Source organism: Neoarius graeffei, chromosome 17 (assembly GCF_027579695.1).
Source record: "Neoarius graeffei isolate fNeoGra1 chromosome 17, fNeoGra1.pri, whole genome shotgun sequence".
Classification (NCBI taxonomy): Eukaryota; Metazoa; Chordata; class Actinopteri; order Siluriformes; family Ariidae; genus Neoarius; species Neoarius graeffei.
In genome coordinates this window covers 53,031,635-53,055,963 of record NC_083585.1, presented here as the reverse complement: position 1 = coordinate 53,055,963, position 24,329 = coordinate 53,031,635, and the positions used below count along the sequence as shown (strand labels likewise).

Sequence of the window (24,329 nt, the reverse complement as noted above, 5' to 3'; positions counted from 1 at the left end):
GAACAGTGCTTTTCTTTCAAAAATAAGGACATTTCAAGGTGACCCCAAACTTTTGAACGGTAGTGTAATTGAAGGGAACTTGAGAACATACCTCATTTGTGCACGTTTGATATTTCAAGAAATGCAGTAGCTTGTCTGTATATCAAATCCTGCTGGCCATTTGAGATAATTAACCATGCTCCACATGGTACATTTTCTTTTTTTTTTAACACCTCGGTCTTGCACCACATCCAGAGCCCCATCGCCCTGCCACATGCTCTCATACACCATAAATGTATAGTGACAGTAATTATGCAAAACCACATCTCCTTTCACGCAATACCTGCCCAGGAAAGCAGGGTGCCTTTATTGCAGCCTAGATTTGAGTTCAGCTGCAAAGAATCTGAAGGAATTTTAAATTCCTTCATTTTCAGGTCTCAGAGCCGATGTCACGGAGTGGGGGAGATCAGATGGGAAAGGCAGCATTTGATTTTGAAGTGTTTGTCGTCTGGAATTTTAAAAAGGAGCCTAATTTCAAATGGATTAGAAATTCCGGGGAAGCACGTGGGTTTGGGATTAGTCTGATGCACTCAGGAAGGAATCAAACTTTTTGGTTTATTACGTACGTAAGGAATATCATATGACAGGAAAGTAATCAATGAGGGGATGGTGTGTTTCATCTTGACGCAAAGTGGAGTGACTGTTACCACCCTGAAATGTAGCGTGTCATGTTAAAAGTGAAAGCAGAAGATTACGTCTTGAAAACTTTTCCATGGAGCAAAACCTAAAGCTACAACTTTACCTCTGATTTGTATGAAGTCCTGACACTGGAGACTCCTTCCATAAATGTGAAACAAACGTCTTCTTTTGAAGAAAACTTCACCATGTCAATGATATCCATTTATCTTTATTAAATAACAGCACGCTTTTTAATCGATGTATTATTAGTCTTGGATTATGTGGAGCATTCAATATACAAGAGCCTGTAAAACAGCTGGCTGTTACTATGGAAACAATAACGTCTTACAGTGAGCTCAGTCATATAAACCTGTGAACCTGTTTGAAGGACAGCTGGAACTCTTGAAATATTAATCAACATGTTCTGACCAATCAGAATGAAGGATGTAGCAGTTAAATGGTAAAATAGTGTATTATAACTTATAAATATTGAAGCAAAGCATGCATTATAGTGTATTATTATACATACAGGACACTTTTTCAATGGAATAAAAACATGCATTCTATTCTCTTCGAGCAGGTTTCATTCATTTGGTTTGACAGCAGGCTTGTAGCACCCGAGTCCGACTCATGCCCTAATTTTAAGAACTCATGACGTAACTTGAGCACTGATGACTCGGACTCAGACTTGGACTCGTGCATTAACTGCATTCGGACTTGTAAATTGGAGAAAAGGACCTGGATTTTTTCTTTATTTTTTGTAACATGCCATAATAATTTGGCATAAGATATTTATATCTACATTAATTTTGTGCAAGAGAATGCACATTCACCTGTTCATACGTCATGTTCAGGAACAAACTAGCGTTAATGGCGCTAAAATGCCTGGAGAGACGCCCCAGGATTGTCCGCTTTGCTTATACAGACTTCTCATGCAGTGGGAAAAAATGCACTGCTATGTGTTCCGTATGTAGAAGAACTATCGAGAAGACGACGGGGACAACCTCGAACTTCAATCGTCATTTGGCGAGACTCCACCCAGAGAAGGAAGCAACACATTATGTTCATTGTTCTGTTGATAGTAGGGCTTGCTGAGCGATGAACTAGCTAATGTTAACCCTCTCTCATGCTATTTGTCCTGTTGATAGTGGGTGGGGCTTGCTGAGCGATGAACAAGCTTTTTATCTGTAGTCTATTAACTAAAATGGGGCAGTCAAGCAGTAACATTTGTCCAATACAGTAGCAGAGACGCTTTCACATACCGTAGGTAAAGGCAGCAACAGCCACCGTCAAATGGTGTGGGTGGAGTCTTGTTCTCGGACTCGACTCAAAATTTTCTTTCATGACTTGGATTTGACTTGGACTTGAATACTGGGGACTCAACACTGCATATCACTTATCCTATGCGTATTATGTCACTCTACTCAATGAAGAATGAGCATTGAATATGGTTTACGATATTGCATGGTTGTCAGGACAACGTGACATCACATGTTGGAGGTGATGCGAATATCCAATGAAAGAGTTTTCTGCTGCATATGTGCAGGAGCACTTCTTTGTTCGCTGGGAAAGAGAAAGACGCGTTGAACACCCGGAATGCTACGAAAACTTCATGAGATATTCTTACAAGAGAAAAACATACCAACAGACATCAAAAAACTGGAAAAGAGACACGTCGGAGACGTAAAACTTCTGTGTTAGTGAGCGACTGTGACAATTTGTAAACAAACATGGCTGCCAGGTTTGCTTCGTTAGATACAGAAGATTTTAAGAGAATTTTGAAAGAGAAAGACGCATTGAACACCCAAAAGGAATGTGTATGTCAAAGAGTCCCATATACGTTTTCGTTCGTACGTACGTTGGGGAGTGCCTGTTAGAGAGCACGCTCTGTCTAGGCCGTCGGCATGGTGAGGTAGGGTGGCCAGTTCCTTTCCTCGCCGTCTTTAACTTTCCCCAGTGTTTCCACCAGGTCTCCATTCACTGCTGGGTGGACAAGAGGCGAGCCCCAGATCACCGTCCGAGGCGCAAACCAGGGACCGTTCACTTGGCGGTCAAGCGCTCTAACCACTTGGCCACCTCGCCTCATATGTATGTATAATAATAATATTAATAATAATATCGGCTGGTTTTTTTCATGCTATATCAGATATTCCCTTCAGCTACTCGTCTTTGACTCATTCAATATCATGCTAGCTGAATGGGATATATCTGATAGACCATGAAAAAAAGCCAGCCAATATTATTTGATTACAACACGAACAGATATTTCAGTGCATTACCTTCGATGGAAGGTACACAATTACTTTGAGGAAGTAATTGTGATGAAAGCTTCCATTTCACCTCTCATCTATGGTCTTCACTAATGTTGGTCTCCTGCTGTAATTAAGGAACAAGCAAAGAGAAACATGTTCCTTTAAAGTAGAAAGTAGGGTTGAAAGGGCAGCCTTGACAAGAATACAGGGGTTATGTAAGCCAAACATGTTGATGTCAAGGGCATACGAATAAACACACTGAGCAGCACAGACCAGTCACAGCTTGTCATCCTCCGCTACCCGTCCTTTAGTCAGGGGCCAACAACAGCTAGCGGTAGGCGCAGTGACACTGCACCTGTTCACTACCAGCATCTTTACTACTGAGTGCCGTGCACTCTCTTGCATGGCTTGTTGCCCCTCCAACACAACTCTTGTCACTTGATCTGTCTACTTTGTGCATGCTGAGCATGTATGAGCCTCTGATACATCCCATGGCAGGACTTTGTGCAGCTTGGTGACCTCCATCCTGTCAGAAACACCATGTAGACAGGCCGGATGAAGAATGAAAATTAAAAAGTAGAACAATAATGTCACAGGAAGTCAGATCTGCCTCTCTCTATATCATATCTCTGGAAGAATTGTTCATGAACATGAAACTACTTCGCATTTTTAGTATATTCTTAGTATTCTAATATGTCAGACATACAAGGAAGTCAAATATGTCACTTTTTTATGTTCTGTGATGTGGTCCAACAAGACTAGAAAAGGTTTCTTGAAGGGTTCTTTGGATCATCAAGGATTCTAGCTATACACTCATTGGCCACTTTATTAGGCGTACCTGTTCAACTGTTCATTAATGCAAATATCTAATCAGCCAATCACATGGCAGCAACTCAGTGCATTTAGGCATGTAGACATGATCAAGATGACTTCCTGAAGTTCAAACCAAGCATCAGAATGGGAAAGAAAGGGGATCTGATACTTCGTTTACACGTAACCGGGTATTTATGAAAACGGGTATCTTCTCCTCCCCCGTACTAGAAAATAATTCCGTTTACACAATGCTCAAAAACAGCCAGGGAAAGCTGTCAAAAACATGTCAAAAAAATCGAAAGCCAACCAGAGATCTGAAAGCCAAGGAGGAGGGACCGTCAGATCACAATGCTAAAACTCCGTTTTCCCCATAACACGGAGAAAACTCCGTTTTGCACTATTTACCAGTACATGCAGGCATGAAAACGGAGTTTTCACAAATCTCCACTTTGCCCGGAGTTTTCGAAAGCAGCTGTTTTCAGTGACTGAAACCTCCATTTACGTGTAAATGATGGGTGCAACCGCATAAATAAATATCCGTTTTTATAGATACCTGGCTACGTGTAAACGGGGTCTAAGTGATATGTCATGGTTGTTGGTGCCAGACAGGCTGGTCTGAGTATTCCAGAAAATGCTGATCTACTGGGACTTTCACACATAATCATCACTAGGGTTTAGAAACAAGGCTCTGAAAAAGATAAAATATCCAGTGAGGCGGCAGTTCTCTGGGTGAAAATGCCTTGTTGATGCCAAAGGTCAGAGCAAAGTTTCTGTAGCCTACAAATAAAAAAGTCATTTCTTCTCCTGCGCAAGTTTCTATGACCCGCTGGGGTTCACTTCCTGTGTGACGTTCGCTGAGTGAATGGAGAGAACGGGAAGGTGGACTACTATCACGTCTCCACGTGATAATAAGTGAATTACTGAGTGTCTGAGCAAAGAAGAGCCTGAACGTTGCAACCTCCCTATTGGCTGTTTGTAAAAATGTATCAGTTGTTGTCCTTCCCACGGGAATCATCGCGGGCTTGAGAGACGAGACCTGACGAGTTAGTTCGTTGGTAGCAGAACAAAATGTCTGGACACAAATCGGGTTTTCAGAAAAGGAAAGAAAATAAACGGAGCGTCGAAAATACAAAAAAGGAGGCAGAAAATGCAAAACGAGTTTTAAGGTAGGACAAATGGTTACTTTTCTGAGGCAGCCCGCCGTGGCTGCCTGCAGGCTTATTTATTATAGCCCATTTAGTTAAAATAGTTGCTATAAAATGTTTATAGTTATAGTTATGTGATGGTTGTCCTGATTTAGACTGTTTTTTTTTTTTTTTTTACCTGACTAGCCTTTGGTAACACACTAAACGAATTATCTTTCATTTTTGGCACTTTTTCTGTTTGTGTAGATGGGAAGACATACTGATAATCCAAATCGCCAACATTTGAAATAATAATTGTTTTGAATTATTTCTTGTCTTATTTAATGAAGGTTGTAATAGAATTAGCCTACATTTGGCTTAAGCTGGATGAGACAGACATAATTTTATAGCCATTTGTTAAACAGCTGACAGGGAACGTAATTAACCGTTCCGGGAACGAAATTTTTTTGTTCTAACCGGTTCGGGAACGTCTATTTAATGGTGGAACCCAAAACCGGAAACTTTAAAATTCCGTTTCTGTTTGGAATGAACCAATAGGAAAAAAATTCTGGTTCCAAGCCCTGGTTACAACCAAGGTGTGCAGAAGACCATCTCTGAACTCACAACATGTCAAACCTTGAAGCAGATGGCCGACAGCAGCAGAAGACCACACCGGGTGCTACTCCTGTCAGCTAAGGACAATAACCTGAGGCTACAATTTGCACAGGCTCAGCAAAACTGGATAATAGAAGATTGGGAAAACAAACAAACAAACAAACAAAAAAAACCTTGCCTGAGCTGATGAGTCTTGATTTCTGCTGTGATGGTAGAGTCAGAATTTGGTGTAAACAACATGAAAGCATGTATCCATCCTGCCTTGTATCAACGGTTCAGGCTGGTGGTGGTGGTGTAGTGGTGTGGGGAATATTTTCTTGGCACACTTTGGGCCCCTTAGTATCAATTGAGCATCATTTAAAGGCCACAGCCTACCTGAGTATTGTTGCTGATCATGTCCTTCCCTTTATGACCGCACTACTGATTTCCTGGGGTTTTTACACAACAGTTTACACAGAATTGTGCGAAAAACAAAAAAACATTGAGTGAGTGGGTGACAGTTCTGTAGGTGGAAACAAATGCCTTGTTGATAAGAGAGGTCAGAGGAAAATGGCCAGATTGTTTCGAGCTGCCAGGAAAGATATAGTAACTCTTTACAACCGTGGTGAGCAGAAAAGCATCTCAGCATGCAACAGCAGAAGACCACATTGGGTTCCACTCCTGCCAGCCCGTACAAAATGTACATGCCACACCCCTTTCTCTAGTAAGCTGATATTATATGGTATGCATTTGCATATTAAAACATGATTGGCTTTTAGATTTTATGATGCAATAACATTTGTTCATCACGCGCTTGGTGAGATTCTCAGCAGGAAAACAATTGTAGTGCCAATTCTAATTCTTTAAAATGACTGACAGATGAAAAAAAAATTGCTATTAAGATGGAATTCTTCAATAAAAGTCATTAATATGGCTTATGATCGCCCAGATACTATTAATATCGTACACCAGGAAATACGCTGAGGATAGCCGTGGATATTGATATCAGCTTCAGTGTTTTTGAATACAGCATTTAATTAAAGTGTTCTGCCTCTCCGCCTGGCTGCACCTCAACGTCAGGTCATCTTTTAAATCTTGAGGCTGTTTTGGAGATGTTGGTGAATCTTAGTATTTCTCACTTGCCTAGGCACATGCACACATTTTTCATTCTCTCTCCTCAGGGACTAGTCACAATTCTTGGGCGAAATGGAAAGCGTTCATCTCACACATCCTCACATCCTGCGCACACTTCTCGTTTCGGTCTCCTCGCGAGCTCCCCTCATTGAGCTTTAACAGTGGAAGCCTATTAGACAAATCTGTGGACAGCCTAGCAGAGGTGCTAGAGATGGCAGGTTGTCAGTGCAACAGACGAGCCCCTTTATAAATATATCAGTCATGCTGGCTTCGGCCGCTGCTGAATTATATCCCCGTCCCAGTTCAGCACAAATTTGACATAGAGAAGGATTGCGCTCATTTCTCAGGGGGCCGGGTTTGAAAAATGGTGTCCGGTTTAAATATGACAGATTCCTTTGATGTATTTACCCCTGCCCCAGTGCTTTATATAGGCAGAAGTCCTGTGGGTGCATGGAGTCCTTTACAGAAAGGAAGAAGAAAGCAGATTTGAATTGGATGGCATTGTCTCTATCACCGAAAGCGCTTTGTGGGGTTTTATTTGTTAGATCCCAGATGTCAGTAGGGCTTTATTTATTTATTTATAACCTAGATTCCTAGCAAATTGCATATACTGTGTTGTTGCATTGCACCGTTACCATATTCCCATACAATAACTTTTTTTAATTGCTTCATAAATAAATTAATTGATAAATAAATGTGGCCAAGGCGGCGTAGTGGTTAGCGCTGTCGCCTCACAGCAAGAAGGTCCGGGTTCGAGCCCCGTGGCCGGCGAGGGCCTTTCTGTGTGGAGTTTGTATGTTCTCCCCGTGTCCGCGTGGGTTTCCTCCGGGTGCTCCGGTTTCCCCCACAGTCCAAAGACATGCAGGTTAGGTTAACTGGTGACTCTAAATTGACCGTAGGTGTGAATGTGAGTGTGAATGGTTGTCTGTGTCTATGTGTCAGCCCTGTGATGACCTGGCGACTTGTCCAGGGTGTACCCCGCCTTTCGCCCGTAGTCAGCTGGGATAGGCTCCAGCTTGCCTGCGACCCTGTAGAAGGATAAAGCGGCTACAGATAATGAGATGAGATGAGATGAGAAATGTGGCCAATTTCAGTTTGTATCTCCTCTGCAAGCTGCTCTCCAGGGTGAGACCTGCAAGAGGAGAATAGAGAGGTGTGAAGTCACCTGTTTTCAGCCACAATGTCATTTTCTCCTATTTTAGTCAAAATTATGTGTACAAGGAAACCATTATCATTACTTTTGTACTGTATTTTTAATTTTTTTTTATTCCACATTTGTTCCATCGCCATTCAGATATATATTTTTTAAATATTCGTCAATCCAAGCCATGACTAATTATTAAAACACTTTGGGGTGTGCTGTTATTGGGAAATAATCAATGATCGTGTGGTGTAATGCAGCTTGATATGAAATGGCATCACCAGGAGTGCCACAAGGTGTTATTTAACAGTTATTCCACGAAATCGAGTCGTACATGAGCTGATAGCCGACGAGGTGTGTAGCACCGGGTTGGCGATAAACCATGTACAGCAAGATTGAGTGGAATAGCTGTTTTATTCTATCCACGTTCACTGGATTTTGAGAAACGGAGAATTTTTACATACATGTCAAGTTATAAGTTATACGTGTATTTTGTACGGGAAAATGCAATTTTTTAGCTAATATGGCATACAGTGATTTTCATACGGGAAAATTACGTAGTGTATCAGAGATTTTTTCCGTTACTCTGAGAAAATTTTCTTAGCATCCAACATTTATTTTTTCAAACATGCATGCCCAATGAAATGGAACTATTTTCGATTTATGTGGTTTTATAGTTGCATGTGGTTTTCTCGGTCATTTAAGTCCATCGGCTCGAACTGCCCAGACTTCTGTGACGGCTGCAGAAGTTATCTTCTGCCAATTTCTCATGGAACACAACGTCCCCCCGACTGTAGCAGACCATTTTTCGCAGCTAGCGTAAAAAAAAAAAAAAAGTTTCTTGATTCAAAGACTGCACAGGTCAGCATTATTTTATTTTATTTTTTTAAAGTTTTTACTGTTTGCATGTAGGAAAGCTTCCTCCATTATCATGATAATTTAGGGAGGTGATACTGGGAGTCGCCGTTTATACAACGGCAACTGTAGTTACCCGGCGATTTCTGGTTTCGCTTCCCTAAACATTTTAATTGCTGATAGACATTATATGTAGACACAGATGACCAACACTCGTTACTACCATCAGTCGTCAGTGAACTGGAAAAGTATTGAATGAAGAGTAATGGTGGTAACGACCGTCGGTAACCTGTCTCTAAAATGTGTAGTAGGGGATGGAAGCAATTTAACACCATCTACATGTTTGCCGTGCTCTGATTTTCTTTTATTGACCAGGAAAATAATAGATGTCTATTGGGGAAAGGTCTTGGATATAAAAACTGCTCTGGGTGTTGCCAGGTTTCCAATGCTGAAACTACTTTTTACTGCTTTGCTGTGCCTCCCACAGAGCAATGCAGATAGTGAGAGGGCTTTTTCATTGGTTAGGAAAATTCATACTGAGGACAGAAAAAATCTGGCTGCAGACACATTAACTGCATATCTGCAAATTAAAATGAAGTGTGATGAGGAGCTACAACTGCTACCCAAGCAGTGATATTATAGCTAGTGCCAAATCTGCAACATCTTTGTACAACAAAGAACACTCCAAAAAGGAATAAGATTTAAATTCTTGTTATAAATTACTGGGAATATTTTTCAATTTAACTTCATAATTTATTAATATTTTCACTTATCCTTGTTTACGGGCGGCACGGTGGTGTAGTGGTTAGCGCTGTCGCCTCACAGCAAGAAGGTCCGGGTTCGAGCCCCGTGGCCGGCGAGGGCCTTTCTGTGCGGAGTTTGCATGTTCTCCCCGTGTCCGCGTGGGTTTCCTCCGGGTGCTCCGGTTTCCCCCACAGTCCAAAGACATGCAGGTTAGGTTAACTGGTGACTCTAAATTGACCGTAGGTGTGAATGTGAGTGTGAATGGTTGTCTGTGTCTATGTGTCAGCCCTGTGATGACCTGGCGACTTGTCCAGGGTGTACCCCACCTTTCGCCCGTAATCAGCTGGGATAGGCTCCAGCTTGCCTGCGACCCTGTAGAACAGGATAAAGCGGCTACAGATAATGAGATGAGATGAGATGAGATGAGATCCTTGTTTACATAAAATACCTGATGTGGTTCAGTCATCTTTAGTTGGATCGAACACTGCTTGTGGTGTCAACATTTTTTTCTCAAATGGAACTTTTACTAACCTTCATTTACTGTTTGACATGATTATATATAATTTATTACATGTAACCTACTATTTTAATTAACATACCTACTTAGTACTGCTGTTATCTCATCTCATCTCATCTCATTATCTCTAGCCGCTTTATCCTTCTACAGGGTCGCAGGCAAGCTGGAGCCTATCCCAGCTGACTACGGGCGAAAGGCGGGGTACACCCTGGACAAGTCGCCAGGTCATCACAGGGCTGACACATAGACACAGACAACCATTCACACTCACATTCACACCTACGGTCAATTTAGAGTCACCAGTTAACCTAACCTGCATGTCTTTGGACTGTGGGGGAAACCGGAGCACCCGGAGGAAACCCACGCGGACACGGGGAGAACATGCAAACTCCGCACAGAAAGGCCCTCGCCGGCCACGGGGCTCGAACGGGCCACTGCTGTTATATTTCAAGTAATTTTCTTTGGTGGAATGTAATATTGTAGGTGACGTCAACACTTGTCAAATAGAACTTTGTGTAATATTTATGAACTATTTAATATTAATACATTTTATTTGCAAAATTGACATCAATAATTCTGGTATTACTGATACAATGTATATTAAATAATTAAGTTTATAGTCCAGTCATTCTCTTTAGTAGATAATTGTTTACTTGACTGTACATACATATAGTCCTTTTTAATTCAGTTGTTTTCTCTGGGATCTTAGATTTCTTTTTATTCAGTACATGCTTATTTGATCTCTTTAACTTGATGCAGTGTGATAAATATGCCTTTTACAATAGAAGTGTGTAATGTGGAATAAAACAATCGGTGCTTTGGATTATATATTGGGATTTTTTCTCGTGTATAAGGGCTCATAGATGTATGTAAGGGAAAAGTACAGATTTTGTAAGGGCATGGGTAACTAAAGGTTGACGTATGTTTTTATTTTTATTTTTTGCAAATTCGAGAAATAAAAACTTTATACAAAACGCCCAACAAAAATCATTTCCATTTAGAATGTAAACAAGCCAGTGAAATGACAGGAGCAATGTGTGAAAAATGCTATAATAATAATTCTTGAAAATTAAAAAAAGACGTTCTTACCATCAAATACTTTCATTCCACAGTTTGTTGCTTTTTTTAAATATTTTTTCGGGGGGGTGTTTTCGAGTAGAATTTTTATTTTGTCCTCGTTGGTTCAGTAACACGCTCCGCCATTTTGTTTTTCTCTACTCATGGTATATGAGCTGATATCCTAGTAGTAGAGTAGCCAATCAGAGCGCACGATTACTCATATCCAGTGAATGTGGAGAGAATAATTAACAATTATTTGCCGAAGGTGAAATGAATATCGGTGAATAATAACCAAGATGAAGTCAAGGTTATTATTCACCTCTATTAATTGAGCCTGAGGTGAATATTTGTTTTAGTATAAATGCACAGGTGGTTATTTAAAAAAAAAAATCATATTGAAAATGATTTATTTCAAACTTCAAAAGCGGCATGCAAATGTAATAACGGTGCGGCGCAGACTTGTCACTTATCTATGCCGACTCACATAAAATCCTTTGTTTTGAAATCGATAAAATAAATCACAATCCCACCTTCCCTTTGAATAGTTTTCGACCAAACTTCGTAGCATCTTTAGTGCTTTTAGGAACAGCATTTTCTTTCATCATTTCTAATTCTTCCTCACTTACGGTGACGAAGCGATCGGCCGCCATTTTGCCGAGTCGCTCGAAGTGATTATCGAGAAATAGTCCGAATTTCTCGACCAATCAGCGCACACGATTTCCCATAATCACCTACGTATTTATACTAATTTCCTTTCACTGCCTGTCAAAAAAATTACAATTTATTAACGAATGGCATGTCATATTATTAACCATTATCCATTTTTAGTTATATTTAATGATGTGGAGCGTCTGAGAAACAGGTTAGTTCCTGTTATCACTTTATCACATTATAGCTTTCGCTGTATTCCGTAAACTGCCATTTCATCATCAACCTCTTTTTTTTAAATCTCTCTTGAAGTTAATAAGACAAAAAAAAAAAGTAAAGAAAACAGCTGGTAATGTTCCTGAGAAACAGGAAAGTGTGAAACTCCTTGCTCTTTCCTGAAGACTGAAAACTTTTATAACTCTCTGTTACAAAGTGCTGATGCCAGAGTCTCCTTCCATAAATGTTAAATAAACATCTCTTTCCAGAAAGCTTCACTATATCACCTCTGATATGTTTTTCTTTGAAAAAATAATATCACTTTATTTATTTTAAATCCACTGGCTAATAGGCTTAGAGTTTAACTACAGTGTAGCGTACAAGTCACGGTGATTGAGTTCCTACAATAACATATTAGGAGCCGCGCATTAATACAAACGTGTGATTTGACTTGTATGTAGAACTACTGTCAGAGCTGCTGTTATAGAAAATTAATCAAGATTTTCTGATAGTGGTACAGTATATAGTTTGAGTATTTTGTTCCAGTGCATTACAACAATCACATTCTAGCTAGTTAGCAGGACAGTCGTACCGTAAGTGTAGTATGTACGGTATTTTCCCACAGCTAGCTAGCTTACAAACAATACACACATACGGTATGGCGTATAGTGTGTTCAATAATGTATTTATGTCTGTACGTCTCAGTGGACACGTTATAAAAGGCAGGATGCTCTAACAGAGTTAATATTAGCCTCTCTCTCATACTTATTTGTGAATGGTGACTATATAATGTTACAATAACACGATGCAAACTCAATAGGTCCGCCACTAGGGGGCAAATTGTAGCGTGCATTATAAACGCAAGCCTACATTCCATCCGATTTCTTGTCATTTGCTTATTATTTCAAAAAGTATAAAAAAAATGTTTAAAGGAAAAAAAAATTATGACAGTTGCCAATTTAGCACTTTCTAAAAAGAATGCGAAGTAGCGCACATTAAACAGCAACGTGTTTCCGTCCCTGGGATTTCTGTGGCTTCTGGGGTTGGCGTGATTAGATTGGGGCAGAATTCTCCAGCTGGCAGGCCTGTCTGGGACCTGGGGGCACTCGTCCCCGACACTCGTCACTACTCTGACACCTCTGACAGGCAGCGGACAGCCCAGCCAGACAGGTTCATTAAGCCCTGTTTCTTACAGCTGGGCCTCTCTCTCTCTCTCTCTCTCTCTCTCTCTCTCTCTCTCTCCTCTTCACTCTCCCTTTCCATATCCATGAGCAACAAAAAAGGGGGATGTGGGTGAGGCCTGTGCTTTGTCAACCACCACAGCGTCTACAGGGACACTGGCTTGTTGGGTTTTGAAGTGCCAGCTCTGATGTTGTGACATTTTTTTTCTGACGTAGGCTTTCTTTTTCTTTTTCTTTTTTTTCTTCTCTGCCAGCATCTTTTGTTGTTGTCTAGCCCTTTAGCCTGTGCTTTGTCAGAGAGATGAAGGTGCAAACACACACTGCAGGAGGTGCAGACAGCTTTACTTCTGGAAAAAAAAAAAGTCATGTTGTATGACTGTGCTCTTTTTTGGGAAATATTTATAAAATGCACCATGTATTGTTCAGATTGTTTTAAGGGTCTGATTTATAACTGTTCATTAGATTTGTAATCAGTAATTTTAAAAACAACATGTAGAAAAAAATGAACCAATACCATCAGCGGATCAATTTGGCAGGGTTTTTTTTAAATTTATTTTTCCCACAAAACCAGACATTTTCATTGTAAAATCCTGCTATATTCATAGTTTTCTTTCATAAACCGACATCTGCAACGTACCTTTTTTTTTTAAATGGCGACAACTCCATTTCAGCAAATCAGCACTCTGAAGCTGGTGATGTCATCCATCATGACTGCACCCATGATTTGTTGACCTTTCTTGGTTCACTTGTTAAATTGCTATTTTCACCAAATAATGCATTAAAACGTGGAAAACTTCCATGATAGCGATGGACAGGTGACTGTGTCACAGGTTGGGCGTAAAAAGAAACCTAATCCAGCCAATTCGTCTCACTCACAAGCGAAAAAAGCACCTTGTATTGGTGTGAGAAATTATATATGTCAACTAAATTTAGATAGAAAATAATTAAACTCTAGCCTGGCAAGCCAGACTAAATGTGAATATTTAGTCTGGCCTCGATCCGTAGACATTTCCGAAGCGGGTAGGAGGAACAAACCACTGTTGTTCAAACTGTCTCTGTGCGTATAGACCAACGCTCTGACCAATCAGCGCAACAGTGACTGTGATGTAGTCAGAGCGACAGAAAGCAGTGGGGGAGACCTTGAAATAAATAATTTTTCAAAATGCGTATTAATTAATAAACAGGTTCTAGATATTAAGAAGTTTGGAGATAATGACCACAAGTTTGGAGTCTGTACCACATACACATTTTTTTCCAAGTGTTTTTCAAGGGTTTGCTTAAACTGTTTTTGAGAGTTTTTATTTAGTGGTGTTTGGTGAAATAATTTCCCTTAAATTTAAAATAACGGGAAAATAAGAAACAATCAAAAAGTAATGTTTCAAAGCTGTTTATTAATTCTTCGTACTGCACAAACTAGCCCCATCCTTTTGGCTACGAGCGGAGCCAGCTGGTAGATCAGACTTTTGCCATAGCCGGTCGGCAAAACAGCGAAAACGTCCTTCTTGAAAAGGAATGAGCGGAGAGCCTCTTCCTGCTCATGTTTCAACGACAACTCCAAGTCTAATTCTTCTAAAACTGATTCCAAAGCGGAGTCAAACGCGCGCTGTTCACTAGCCCGTAGCCATCTTTCCTGTTGCGCTTTCTCCAGCGTCGTGCAGCTTTGTCGTCACTCCTGCAAAAGCCCGCCCAAAGAATCCAAACAAAAACCTTGCGTTGTGATTGGCGGGCACGATTTGATGCCCGGGGTGTTTTTGTTTATATGGTGTGAGGCTAGACCCATTCGCTAGGCAAAAAATATTTTTGGCCGCTAGGCAGTTGGGTCTAGTTTACTAGGCTAATTAAACTCAATATATACCAGATTCAGAGCTGTCTGTTTTTGCTGCCAAAGGTGATCAAAAAACTCTTTTTAGTTTTGTTGTAATAGTTTGATTTTTCACACCATGACAATTAATTACTTTTACCTCTGCTAGCTGTGTTGGGGTGGCGTGGTGGTGCAGTATGGTGGTGCAGTGGTTAGTAGTGTCACCTCACAGCAAGAAGGATCTGAGTTTGAACCTCATGGCCAACGAGGGACCTTTCTTTGTGGAGTTTGCATGTTCTCCCCATGTCGATGTGGGTTTGCTCTGGTTTCCCTCAAAGACATGCACTTTGGCTAACTGGCTGCTCTAAATTGTCCATTGATCAAGCTTGGCGAGGGATGGGCTCCACTAAGTTTAAATGCCCGGGACACGCCAATGATGGACTGTTAAAATGTCATAAGTGGTGCCCTTATAGCCCTTGCTGGCTAACGGGAAAAGAAATGTGTTAGAGGAGGTTGTGTTTTTACCTCCGTTTGTTTGTTGTTTGTTTGTTTCCAACATAATTTAAAAAGTGGAATGGATTTTGATGAAATTTGGAGGAAAGGTCATGGGTCAAGGAACAATTGCTCAGATTTTGATGCAAATCCACACATGTATGTGGGTCCAGGATTTTTAGGGTTTTTTTTGTCTTTTCCCAGCGTAACTCAAAAAGTAGTGAACGTATTTGGATGAAATTTGGTGGACAGCTTTAGTATTATCCTCAGTTCAAGTGATTTGATTTTGTTTCAAGATTCAATATGTTTATTTGTCATATACACGATAATATGTGGCTTTGGTGGAGGTGCGGACTCTCATCTACCGAGTGCCCTTCAAGTTACATATCAATTCAGATTGGCCCAGAAACCAGACATAGATAGATAGATAGATAGATAGATAGATAGATAGATAGATAGATAGATAGATAGATAGATAGATAGAATAAGTGGCAAAGTTTGTTTGTCTTGAGCTAACATCGCCATTTTTCGACGGATTTTCACCAAATTTGGCAAGTAGGTCCGGAGATGACACGTAATTTTACAAATATAAACACACTTCATGTACGGGCCCCAGGGGGTCCCTGGTGGGGCCCTGGGTGGTGGATGTTTGGAGTTTTGTTTGTTTTGGGTTAAATTCAGCATTTCTCAACGGCTCTTCACCAAATTTGACATGGAAGTCTGGGGGCAACCCAGAATTTTGCAAAACCCGGGCAATGCCGGGTAACCTGCTTGTATATATTTTTTTAATATATATATATTTTTCAGGATCTTGTATGGTGGATGTTCCGTATAATCTTCTTCTTTCAGCTGCTCCCTTTAGGGGTCGCCACAGTGAATCTGTTCTGCATATTTGATTTGGCATAGGTTTTACACCAGATGCCCTTCCTGAGTATCTGGACTTGGGACTGGCATTAAGTTTGCACTGGCTTGTACTGGTACAACCCCAGTGGCTGGGCATTTGACCTAATCTACATGTCTTTGGACTGTGGGGGAAACCAGAGCACCCAGAGCAAACCCACACAGACATGGGGAGAACATGCAAACTCCATACAGAAAGACCCCCATCAGCTGTAGGGTTCGAACCCGGAACTGTCTTGCTGTGAGGTGACAGTGATAACTACCGCACCACTGTGCTGCCCATGTGGCACATAATCTAAAGCTGTTAAATAAGCATTAAAAGCTTGATGTTTATATTGCATGTATGGAAGGAGTCTCCTCGATCAGTGCTTTTGACCAGTAGGTTTTCCACAGTCTTCAGGATAGAGTACTTTTCACATTTCAATTACTCAGTATCATTTTTTTTTTGTTTGTTTTATTAGCATCAAGAGAGGGGAAAATTAGGCTAATGAGGGATTGACTGATTATAGCTTCTATAACGTAATCAATTATAAGAACTAACCAATTTCAGACATTCCACAATATCAAATGTATCTATAAATGAACAAAAATTACATCATTTTTTTCATTAACAAACAAACAAACAAATACATAATAAATAAATCAGTAAATCATCATTGTTTTGTCAAATTGTGATTATATAAGAGGAATAAACAGATAAAAATGTGCTATTATTGGAAAATAATCAATGTTAAGTTGGTAAATGTAACTGCACTTGATGTTGACTGCGTCGCATCATGCCACACCACACCAACATTGCTTTATTTTCCTGTAACAGCATGTACCCGAGGATTTTATTGCTTGCTTACTGAAGCTGTTCTTATGTCGTTTTCTTCCAGCACCCTTTCCAACACTGGAGCCGTAAAAATACTTAGTCTGAAATTGAGACATTTCCATGTTTGTGTCTGTTGGTAACAAAAATTCCACAAATTCATTCCCTTCAAATCATGACTTAAAGGAATAAACTGAGCTTTGCTTAGAAATACGTTTTTCATAAGAATTATACAAACTGGTGTGCTTTGCATAATTGCATTTATTCAGGGATAACGATACACGGAATGGTTAATTATTGTCTAAATAAAAGAACGCATTATTGTAAATTCATCCGAATACAAACAATTTACAGTTGAGCTGAGCAATTAGTAATAGATCCTGGGATCTGAGCTCATGTTCACTTACTTTTATTTATTTACTGAGCTATTTATGCTATAAAACATTGTTTGTTTTATCTGGGGACCATTTACTCAGATATTAACCAACCACGAACATAAAGAATAATCCTGAGAATACTGAGTGCAGGCTTGCAAACAACATTACGTAGGGAGGATCATACATGGAATATCATGGATGTATAGTCTCGTGAAGAAATGAGGGTACAGAAATCGGAATTCTCTCTTCTTATGATCCACTGAATTGCCTTCCTGGGATAACACCCTATGACTCTAAGATGCCCTCTCCATGGCATATCCTGCCTGTTTGAGCAGGGGTCGATAAAGGTGTCAACGAAAGCCTGATGCTGAGGCATTGTGTGTGTGTGTGTGTGTGAGAGAGAGAGAAAGAGACAGAGAGAGAGAGAGAGAGTTGAGGGGATTGTTTGTGGTGAAGGGGGTTGATGTTTGATGGAGACTGGGAGCAGGAGGGCTGGAGGATGGAGCGTACTGCAGTGTAATCCAGCTTTAATTGAGCCCTGGAGACTCGCTTGCGCCGGAAAGCATGTCTGCATTGGCACCGAGCGTCGTTCCACGGAGAAATGAAGCAGGTCCAGGCCGGCTGGCAAACGCCGTCATTCCCTTTAAATGAGCAGTGGAGCAGCGGATGGGTGGTGGGGACGAAACAGCCTGCTGGGGACTTGCAGGGTCTTATTTTCTTTTTTTCTGTGTTTCAGTGTTACTGTACAAACTGCGTGTCCACTTTCACTTGCACATCAAGTTTCACTTCATCTCTGTTTGCAAGAAGAAAGCTTTCATCTCTGTGCCATCCAATCTGGAATCTGTTTATGTGCTCAAGATGCGTGCGTGTGTGTGTGTGTGTGTGTGTGTGTGTGTGTGTGTGTGTGTAGCACTCCAGTCTGAAATGAGTTGTTTGAGGAGAAGGAGGAGGAGGTGCAGTTGGAGGAAAAAGCCATGGGGGCAGGAGCTTTATTTTCACCTGTCATGGCGACTCTTGATCCTTTCCCCAGAAGGCCTCGAGGTTCTCTCCGGAGAGTCTCGCTAATGAATCCCTTTCTCAACCTGGTCTCGTGTGTGTGTATTGATTATTTACAGTCACATGACCCCCGGAGGACCTGAAGAAAGTAGCAGAGCAGTAGAGGAAAACAATAGGCCGATATGTACCTTTTTATAGAAGAGACACAAGCTCAAAGTGTTCAATTAGACAAAACGGAAATCATCGGCAGTCATATAGTATACTGTATACGCGTATACTTTTCACTTATTTTATTATCTACCATATTTGGTGCCAATAATTAACCTGACAGAATTCCCATGCAATCTACCCAGATAGCAAGATTTGTGACAGGATTTTAATTTGTAACGTGCACTGAAATGTGAAAGCCTTCCATCTTTCGAACATGAGCTAATCTGAAAGGATTTTTAGCTAATACATTTTCATACACTTTACTGCTAAAACTAGCCAGCTAGGTCACATGAGCTAACCTGACAGAATTCCCCACGGCATTTTAGTACATAAATATTTGTAATCTTCTTTGTTAAATCTATCCAGCTAGCTAGCATGAGATAAGCTGACAGGATTTCCAAGTGGATTTTAGCTCATAAATGTTTGTAAACTCCTTTGTTAAATCAAGCATGCTAGCTAAGGTGAGCTAATCTGACAGGATTTTCGAAAGGATTTTTTGACAAATAAATGTTCATGCTTTTTGCTGCTAAAACTTTCCAAGAGGATTGTAATCATAAATATTTATTGTCTGTACTTGTTTTACCGAGCTAGATCGATAAAACGAACTGTTCTGATATGATTTCTGACAGGAGATTAACTCATATTATTTTTTTCACTGTCCGGTTTCCATCAAATCCTGCGCTCTGATTGGCTGGCGAGTTACCCCAGTTACGGACCCCGGTTACGGACCTCTGGCGACTCGCTCGTTCACAACAACAACAAACATAGTAGCAATTTTGTCAACATTTATTTTCGCATTTCTCAGGAGAATAGCATTAATTTTACAGCATGGATAGCGATAACGACAGTGTTCACAGCGAAAGTGAGTTTTATTACCCTGAGGAAGACAAAATAAAATAAAACATTTCAGGAGAAAGCTAAAAACCTGTAACTTGCTAACACCGAGCAAAAACCTGGCTGAATCCTGAATGACTCCTATTTGTATAAATAGGGGACTACATAGACAGCAAAATATAGTTTTTTTCCTGCCATGGAAGTGCACTTGTATACCGAGGAGGAAGCCATTTGCATTATAGCTGTGAATGAGGATTCAAAATGGCAGCTCGGCTTGGTTTTCCCTTTCGGGTGCTCTCGTTTTCTGTTAGAATTTGGTAAAGAAAAAAATAAATATATTAATTACCAGCTTAAGGTCGGTCCGTATGGTGAAATACCGTGACCTCGGCCTTAAATACTGACCTCGGCCCAGAGGGCCTCGCTCAGTACTTTCAAGAACTTGGTCACGGTATTTCATGATACAGACCTCCCAGCTGGTAAGTAACACACACACACACACACACACACACACACATATATATATATATATATATATATATATATATATATATATTGTCCACTTTAAAAAAAAATAGAGATTTATTCAACTTGACAAAGTTTTCTAAAACTGCAAAACTTAACAGAGGGAATTTTAAAGTCATATTTAAGATATTTATAATCTTCAAAGGTAGCTAGCTAGCTATCACATATTATTTACATACATGTCAACCTTTGGTCAATCAAACCTGTATAACCAACCTCCAAAATACGTATTTCCCTTATAAAATCCGTATAAGATGCAAATTAAAATAATTTACCTAAAATTTGAATGATAATTAACAATGATATATCCAAGTTACTTTTTATTCAATATTAATAACAATAAACCTTCAGAATGAATACAAAGCTCCAATGTTTGACAAAAACACAAAGTGTCACTCTAATGTTCTGAATTGTACTCCATGACAGCTTTTTTAGCGCTCTGCACCAATACCTCACTAGGCTGCATGTCACAGCAAGTGTCTGTGTTGATCTTGCCGGAGTGCCCATTCAGAATCTTTTCAGTCGCTAGTGAAAGTCGCTCAGGTGGAAATATGCTTTTCAAACAAAATGTTACTTCCCGGTTGGCGGGATTCTCGCAATGCGGTGTGTGCATGATCAGAAGTGGAACGAAGTCTCGCTACCACAAGATAACGCGCGATTTCATAAGACTCTTTACTGGCTGTTTGTGCTTTCTGTGGTGTACAGTACGTTTGTAAATGTTATGCGCTCTTTTATCATCGTGGGAATTGATTATAGCTCTAAATAAATATTGAAGTTTTTTTAAAGAATCCGTATAACTTTATTTGTACGCCCGTATACTACGTTTATTGAATCAAATTCGTATAAAATACGGACATTCCGTATAGGTTGACATGTATGTATTTGTTTAATTTATATAGCTAGCTAAGATGGACTGAGAGGATTTTTGCAAGAAATTTTACTTTTTAATAAATATTGTCCAATGCCGAAGCTAACTAAATAACCTGTTAGCATTTTGTTTTATTAATCCTGTCAGATTTATGCTAGATATAGTTGCTAGTTGGCTAGGTTCAGCAGTAAAGAGCATCACATCATATTTATTCGTTAAAAATTCTCTCAGAAATCCTGTCAGGTTGTGTGTAAATGTTCAGGAGCATCGCTGGTAAAGCTAGCCAGCTGGCTAACATGAGCTAACATCTGGGAAGATTTTACAGTCATATAAATATACAGTATGTTCACAAAGCTAACCAGCTAACTCACATGAGTGAACCTGACATGATTTCTGAGAGAATTTTCACTAATAAATGTAATGCGATGTTCTTTACTGCTAAAGCTAGCCAACTAGCTAACATAAGCTATCTAGCATAAACCTGACAGGATTAATAAAATAAAATGATGTTAACGTAATCCATGTTCGCAATCTTTGGTGCTGTGTTTCGTCAGCTGGCTAACATGAACAACTCTGACAGATTTTTGAGAGGATTTTAAAAGTCATGTGTAACTTATATATACAGTATATTCACAATCCTCACTGCTACAACTAGCCAGTTGGCTAATATGAACTATCTTGACAGGATTCCTGAGTGAAATTTAATTTATAATATCTTCTACCACTCAGTAATGTTTGAAGGGCCACTATAAACTACTCAAACACTTGAACACTTTCTTGGGCTAATACTTCTGGGACGTGAATTTAGCACTGAGTATGCAATTAGCAAACTTCCTTGAATAGTTATGATCAGTGTGAATAAAGTAAAGTGCTCTGATATGTCATACCCAGTGGTGAAACTTTAGCTTACTTTCCTCTCTCCACCTTTGTGCTTTGAGCAGGTGCTGGTGTACTCTGAAGGGCTACATGGAAAATGGATGTTCAGCGAGATTCGAGCTGTGTTTGCCCGGCGCTATCTGCTGCAGAACACCGCACTGGAAGTCTTTATGGCCAACAGGAGTAAATCCTTTATCTTTCCAACTTTTTGCATAAGACAGGACCTACTCTTGCAATAACATAGTGTAAATAGAAGGACACTCCGTAGAGTGCATACCTCTGCCAAGCCACATATTATCAACATCAAAATCAAATTACTTGAACCAAGGATAATACTAAAGCTGTACATGAAATTTCATCAAAAACTGTTCACTACTTTTTGAATTATGTTGGGAACAGATAAAAAAAAAATTCCTGGATCCACATACATGTCTAGATTTACATCAAAATCTAGTCAATTGTTCTTTGGCTCATGGCCCACCTTTCCATCAAATTTCATCAAAATCTGTTCACGACTTTTTGAGTTATGTTGGGAACAGACAAAAAAAAAAAAATCCTGGCTCTGCATACAAATCTGGAGCCTGGATCCACATACATATCTGGATTTACATCAAAATCTAGTCAATTGTTCTTTGGCTCATGGTCCACCTTTCCACCAAATTTCATCAAAATCTGTTTGCAACTTTTTGAGTTATGTTGGGAAGAAAAAAATATATATCCTGGATCCACATACATATCTGGATCCTGGATCCACATACATATTCAGATTTGCATCAAAATCTCATCAATTGTTCCTTGGCTCATGGCCCACCTTTCCACCAAATTTCATCAAAATCTGTTCACTACTTTTTGAATTATGTCAGGAACAGACAAAAAAACAAACAAGCCTGGATCCACAAACATATCTGGAGCCTGGATCCACGTACATATCTGGATTTGCATCAATATCTAGTCAATTGTTCTTTGGCTCATGGCCCACCATTTTCACAAAATTTCATCCAAATCCATTTTCAACTTTTTGAGTTATGTTGGGAACAGGAAAGAAAAAACCTGGATCCACATACATATCTGGATCCTGGATCCACATACATATTCGGATTTGCATCAAAATCTCATCAAGTGTTCCTTGGCTCATGGCCCACCTTTCCACCAAATTTCGTCAAAATCCATTCACTATTTTTTGAGTTACATTGGGAAAATTCAAGCAAGCAAACAAACGGAGGTGAAAACATAACCTCCTTCAACAAAGTTGGCGGCAGTAAAAACAACACTGAGTTTAATACAAGCCAAGCTAAAGCACTACTTTTTAGGTTTATGTTAAATTTAATAACTTATAAACAACAACAATGGGTGACTTCATTCTCAAAAGGTATATTCAAACTCCTAGATGTCGCATTTATGCAAACTATGGCCTGAGTCATTCTGTCTTACAGCCTCGGTGATGTTTAACTTCCCTGACCAGCCCACGGTGAAGAAAGTGGTCTATAGTTTACCCCGTGTAGGTGTTGGCACAAGCTACGGACTCCCACAAGCCAGGTATGTCACATTGTTGCATATATATCAAGTTACATAATTTATATTTTAGGTATAACCACTTTAAAAGTTGCTACATTTCAAGTGGTTACCTGGTTAGGGGACGTGCCTAAGAGACTCAAGTGCAGGTTGCAGCACTGTTATTATAGCCAGAGTTTTCTATTTATTTGTAGCTGAATGGTATCTGACCCTGATTCCCCTGAACTAGTTCAGCTCTCCTCTAGGGTGAGACTCGAGACTCGATCTTTCAAAGGAACAGTCATTCTTATCACATGATTAGATACATCATGTAGACTGTATATATATAATATTGGCTACATATGCCTTTGTTACTGAATGACACTGCAGCTCCCTGAATTATTCTTCCTGTTCTTCTTCATTCATTCATTTATAAATTAGTAATGATTTTAATAATGTTGTGAAGACAGTTTTATATATATATATATATAGGTGGCACGGTGGTGTAGTGGTTAGCGCTGTTGCCTCACAGCAAGAAGGTCCGGGTTCGAGCCCCGTGGCCGGCGAGGGCCTTTCTGTGCGGAGTGTGCATGTTCTCCCCGTGTCCGTGTGGGTTTCCTCCGGGTGCTCCGGTTTCCCCCACAGTCCAAAGACATGCAGGTTAGGTTAACTGGTGACTCTAAATTGACCGTAGGTGTGAATGGTTGTCTGTGTCTATGTGTCAGCCCTGTGATGACCTGGTGACTTGTCCAGGGTGTACCCCGCCTTTCGCCCGTAGTCAGCTGGGATAGGCTCCAGCTTGCCTACGACCCTGTAGAAGGATAAAGCGGCTAGAGATAATGAGATGATATATATATATATATATATATATATATATATACACACACAGTGCTGAGCATAAATGAGTACACCCCCTTTGAAAAGTAATATTTTAAACAATATCTCAATGAACACAAACAATTTCCAAAATGTTGACAAGACACAGTTTAATATAACATCTGTTTAACTTATAACGTGAAAGTAAGGTTAATAATATAAACTTAGATTACACATTTTTCAGTTTTACTCAAATTAGGGTGGTGCAAAAATGAGTACACCCCACAACAAAAACTACTACATCTAGTACTTTGTATGGCCTCCATGATTTTTAATGACAGCACCAAGTCTTCTAGGCATGGAATGAACAAGTTGGCGACATTTTGCAACATCAATCTTT

At 39.9% G+C, this 24,329-nt stretch overlaps 1 protein-coding gene across 1 annotated transcript in view; it reads left to right on the top strand.

Moving 5' to 3' along the window:
- Positions 1–24,329, top strand: part of nbeab (neurobeachin b) — a 793,085-nt gene that overhangs the window by 530,674 nt on the left and 238,082 nt on the right. Inside the window, exons 40-41 of the mRNA XM_060943557.1 lie at positions 21,688–21,805; positions 23,056–23,158. Of these exons, the coding sequence (XP_060799540.1) occupies positions 21,688–21,805; positions 23,056–23,158 (221 nt within the window). The remainder of the gene's footprint in view (positions 1–21,687; positions 21,806–23,055; positions 23,159–24,329) is intronic.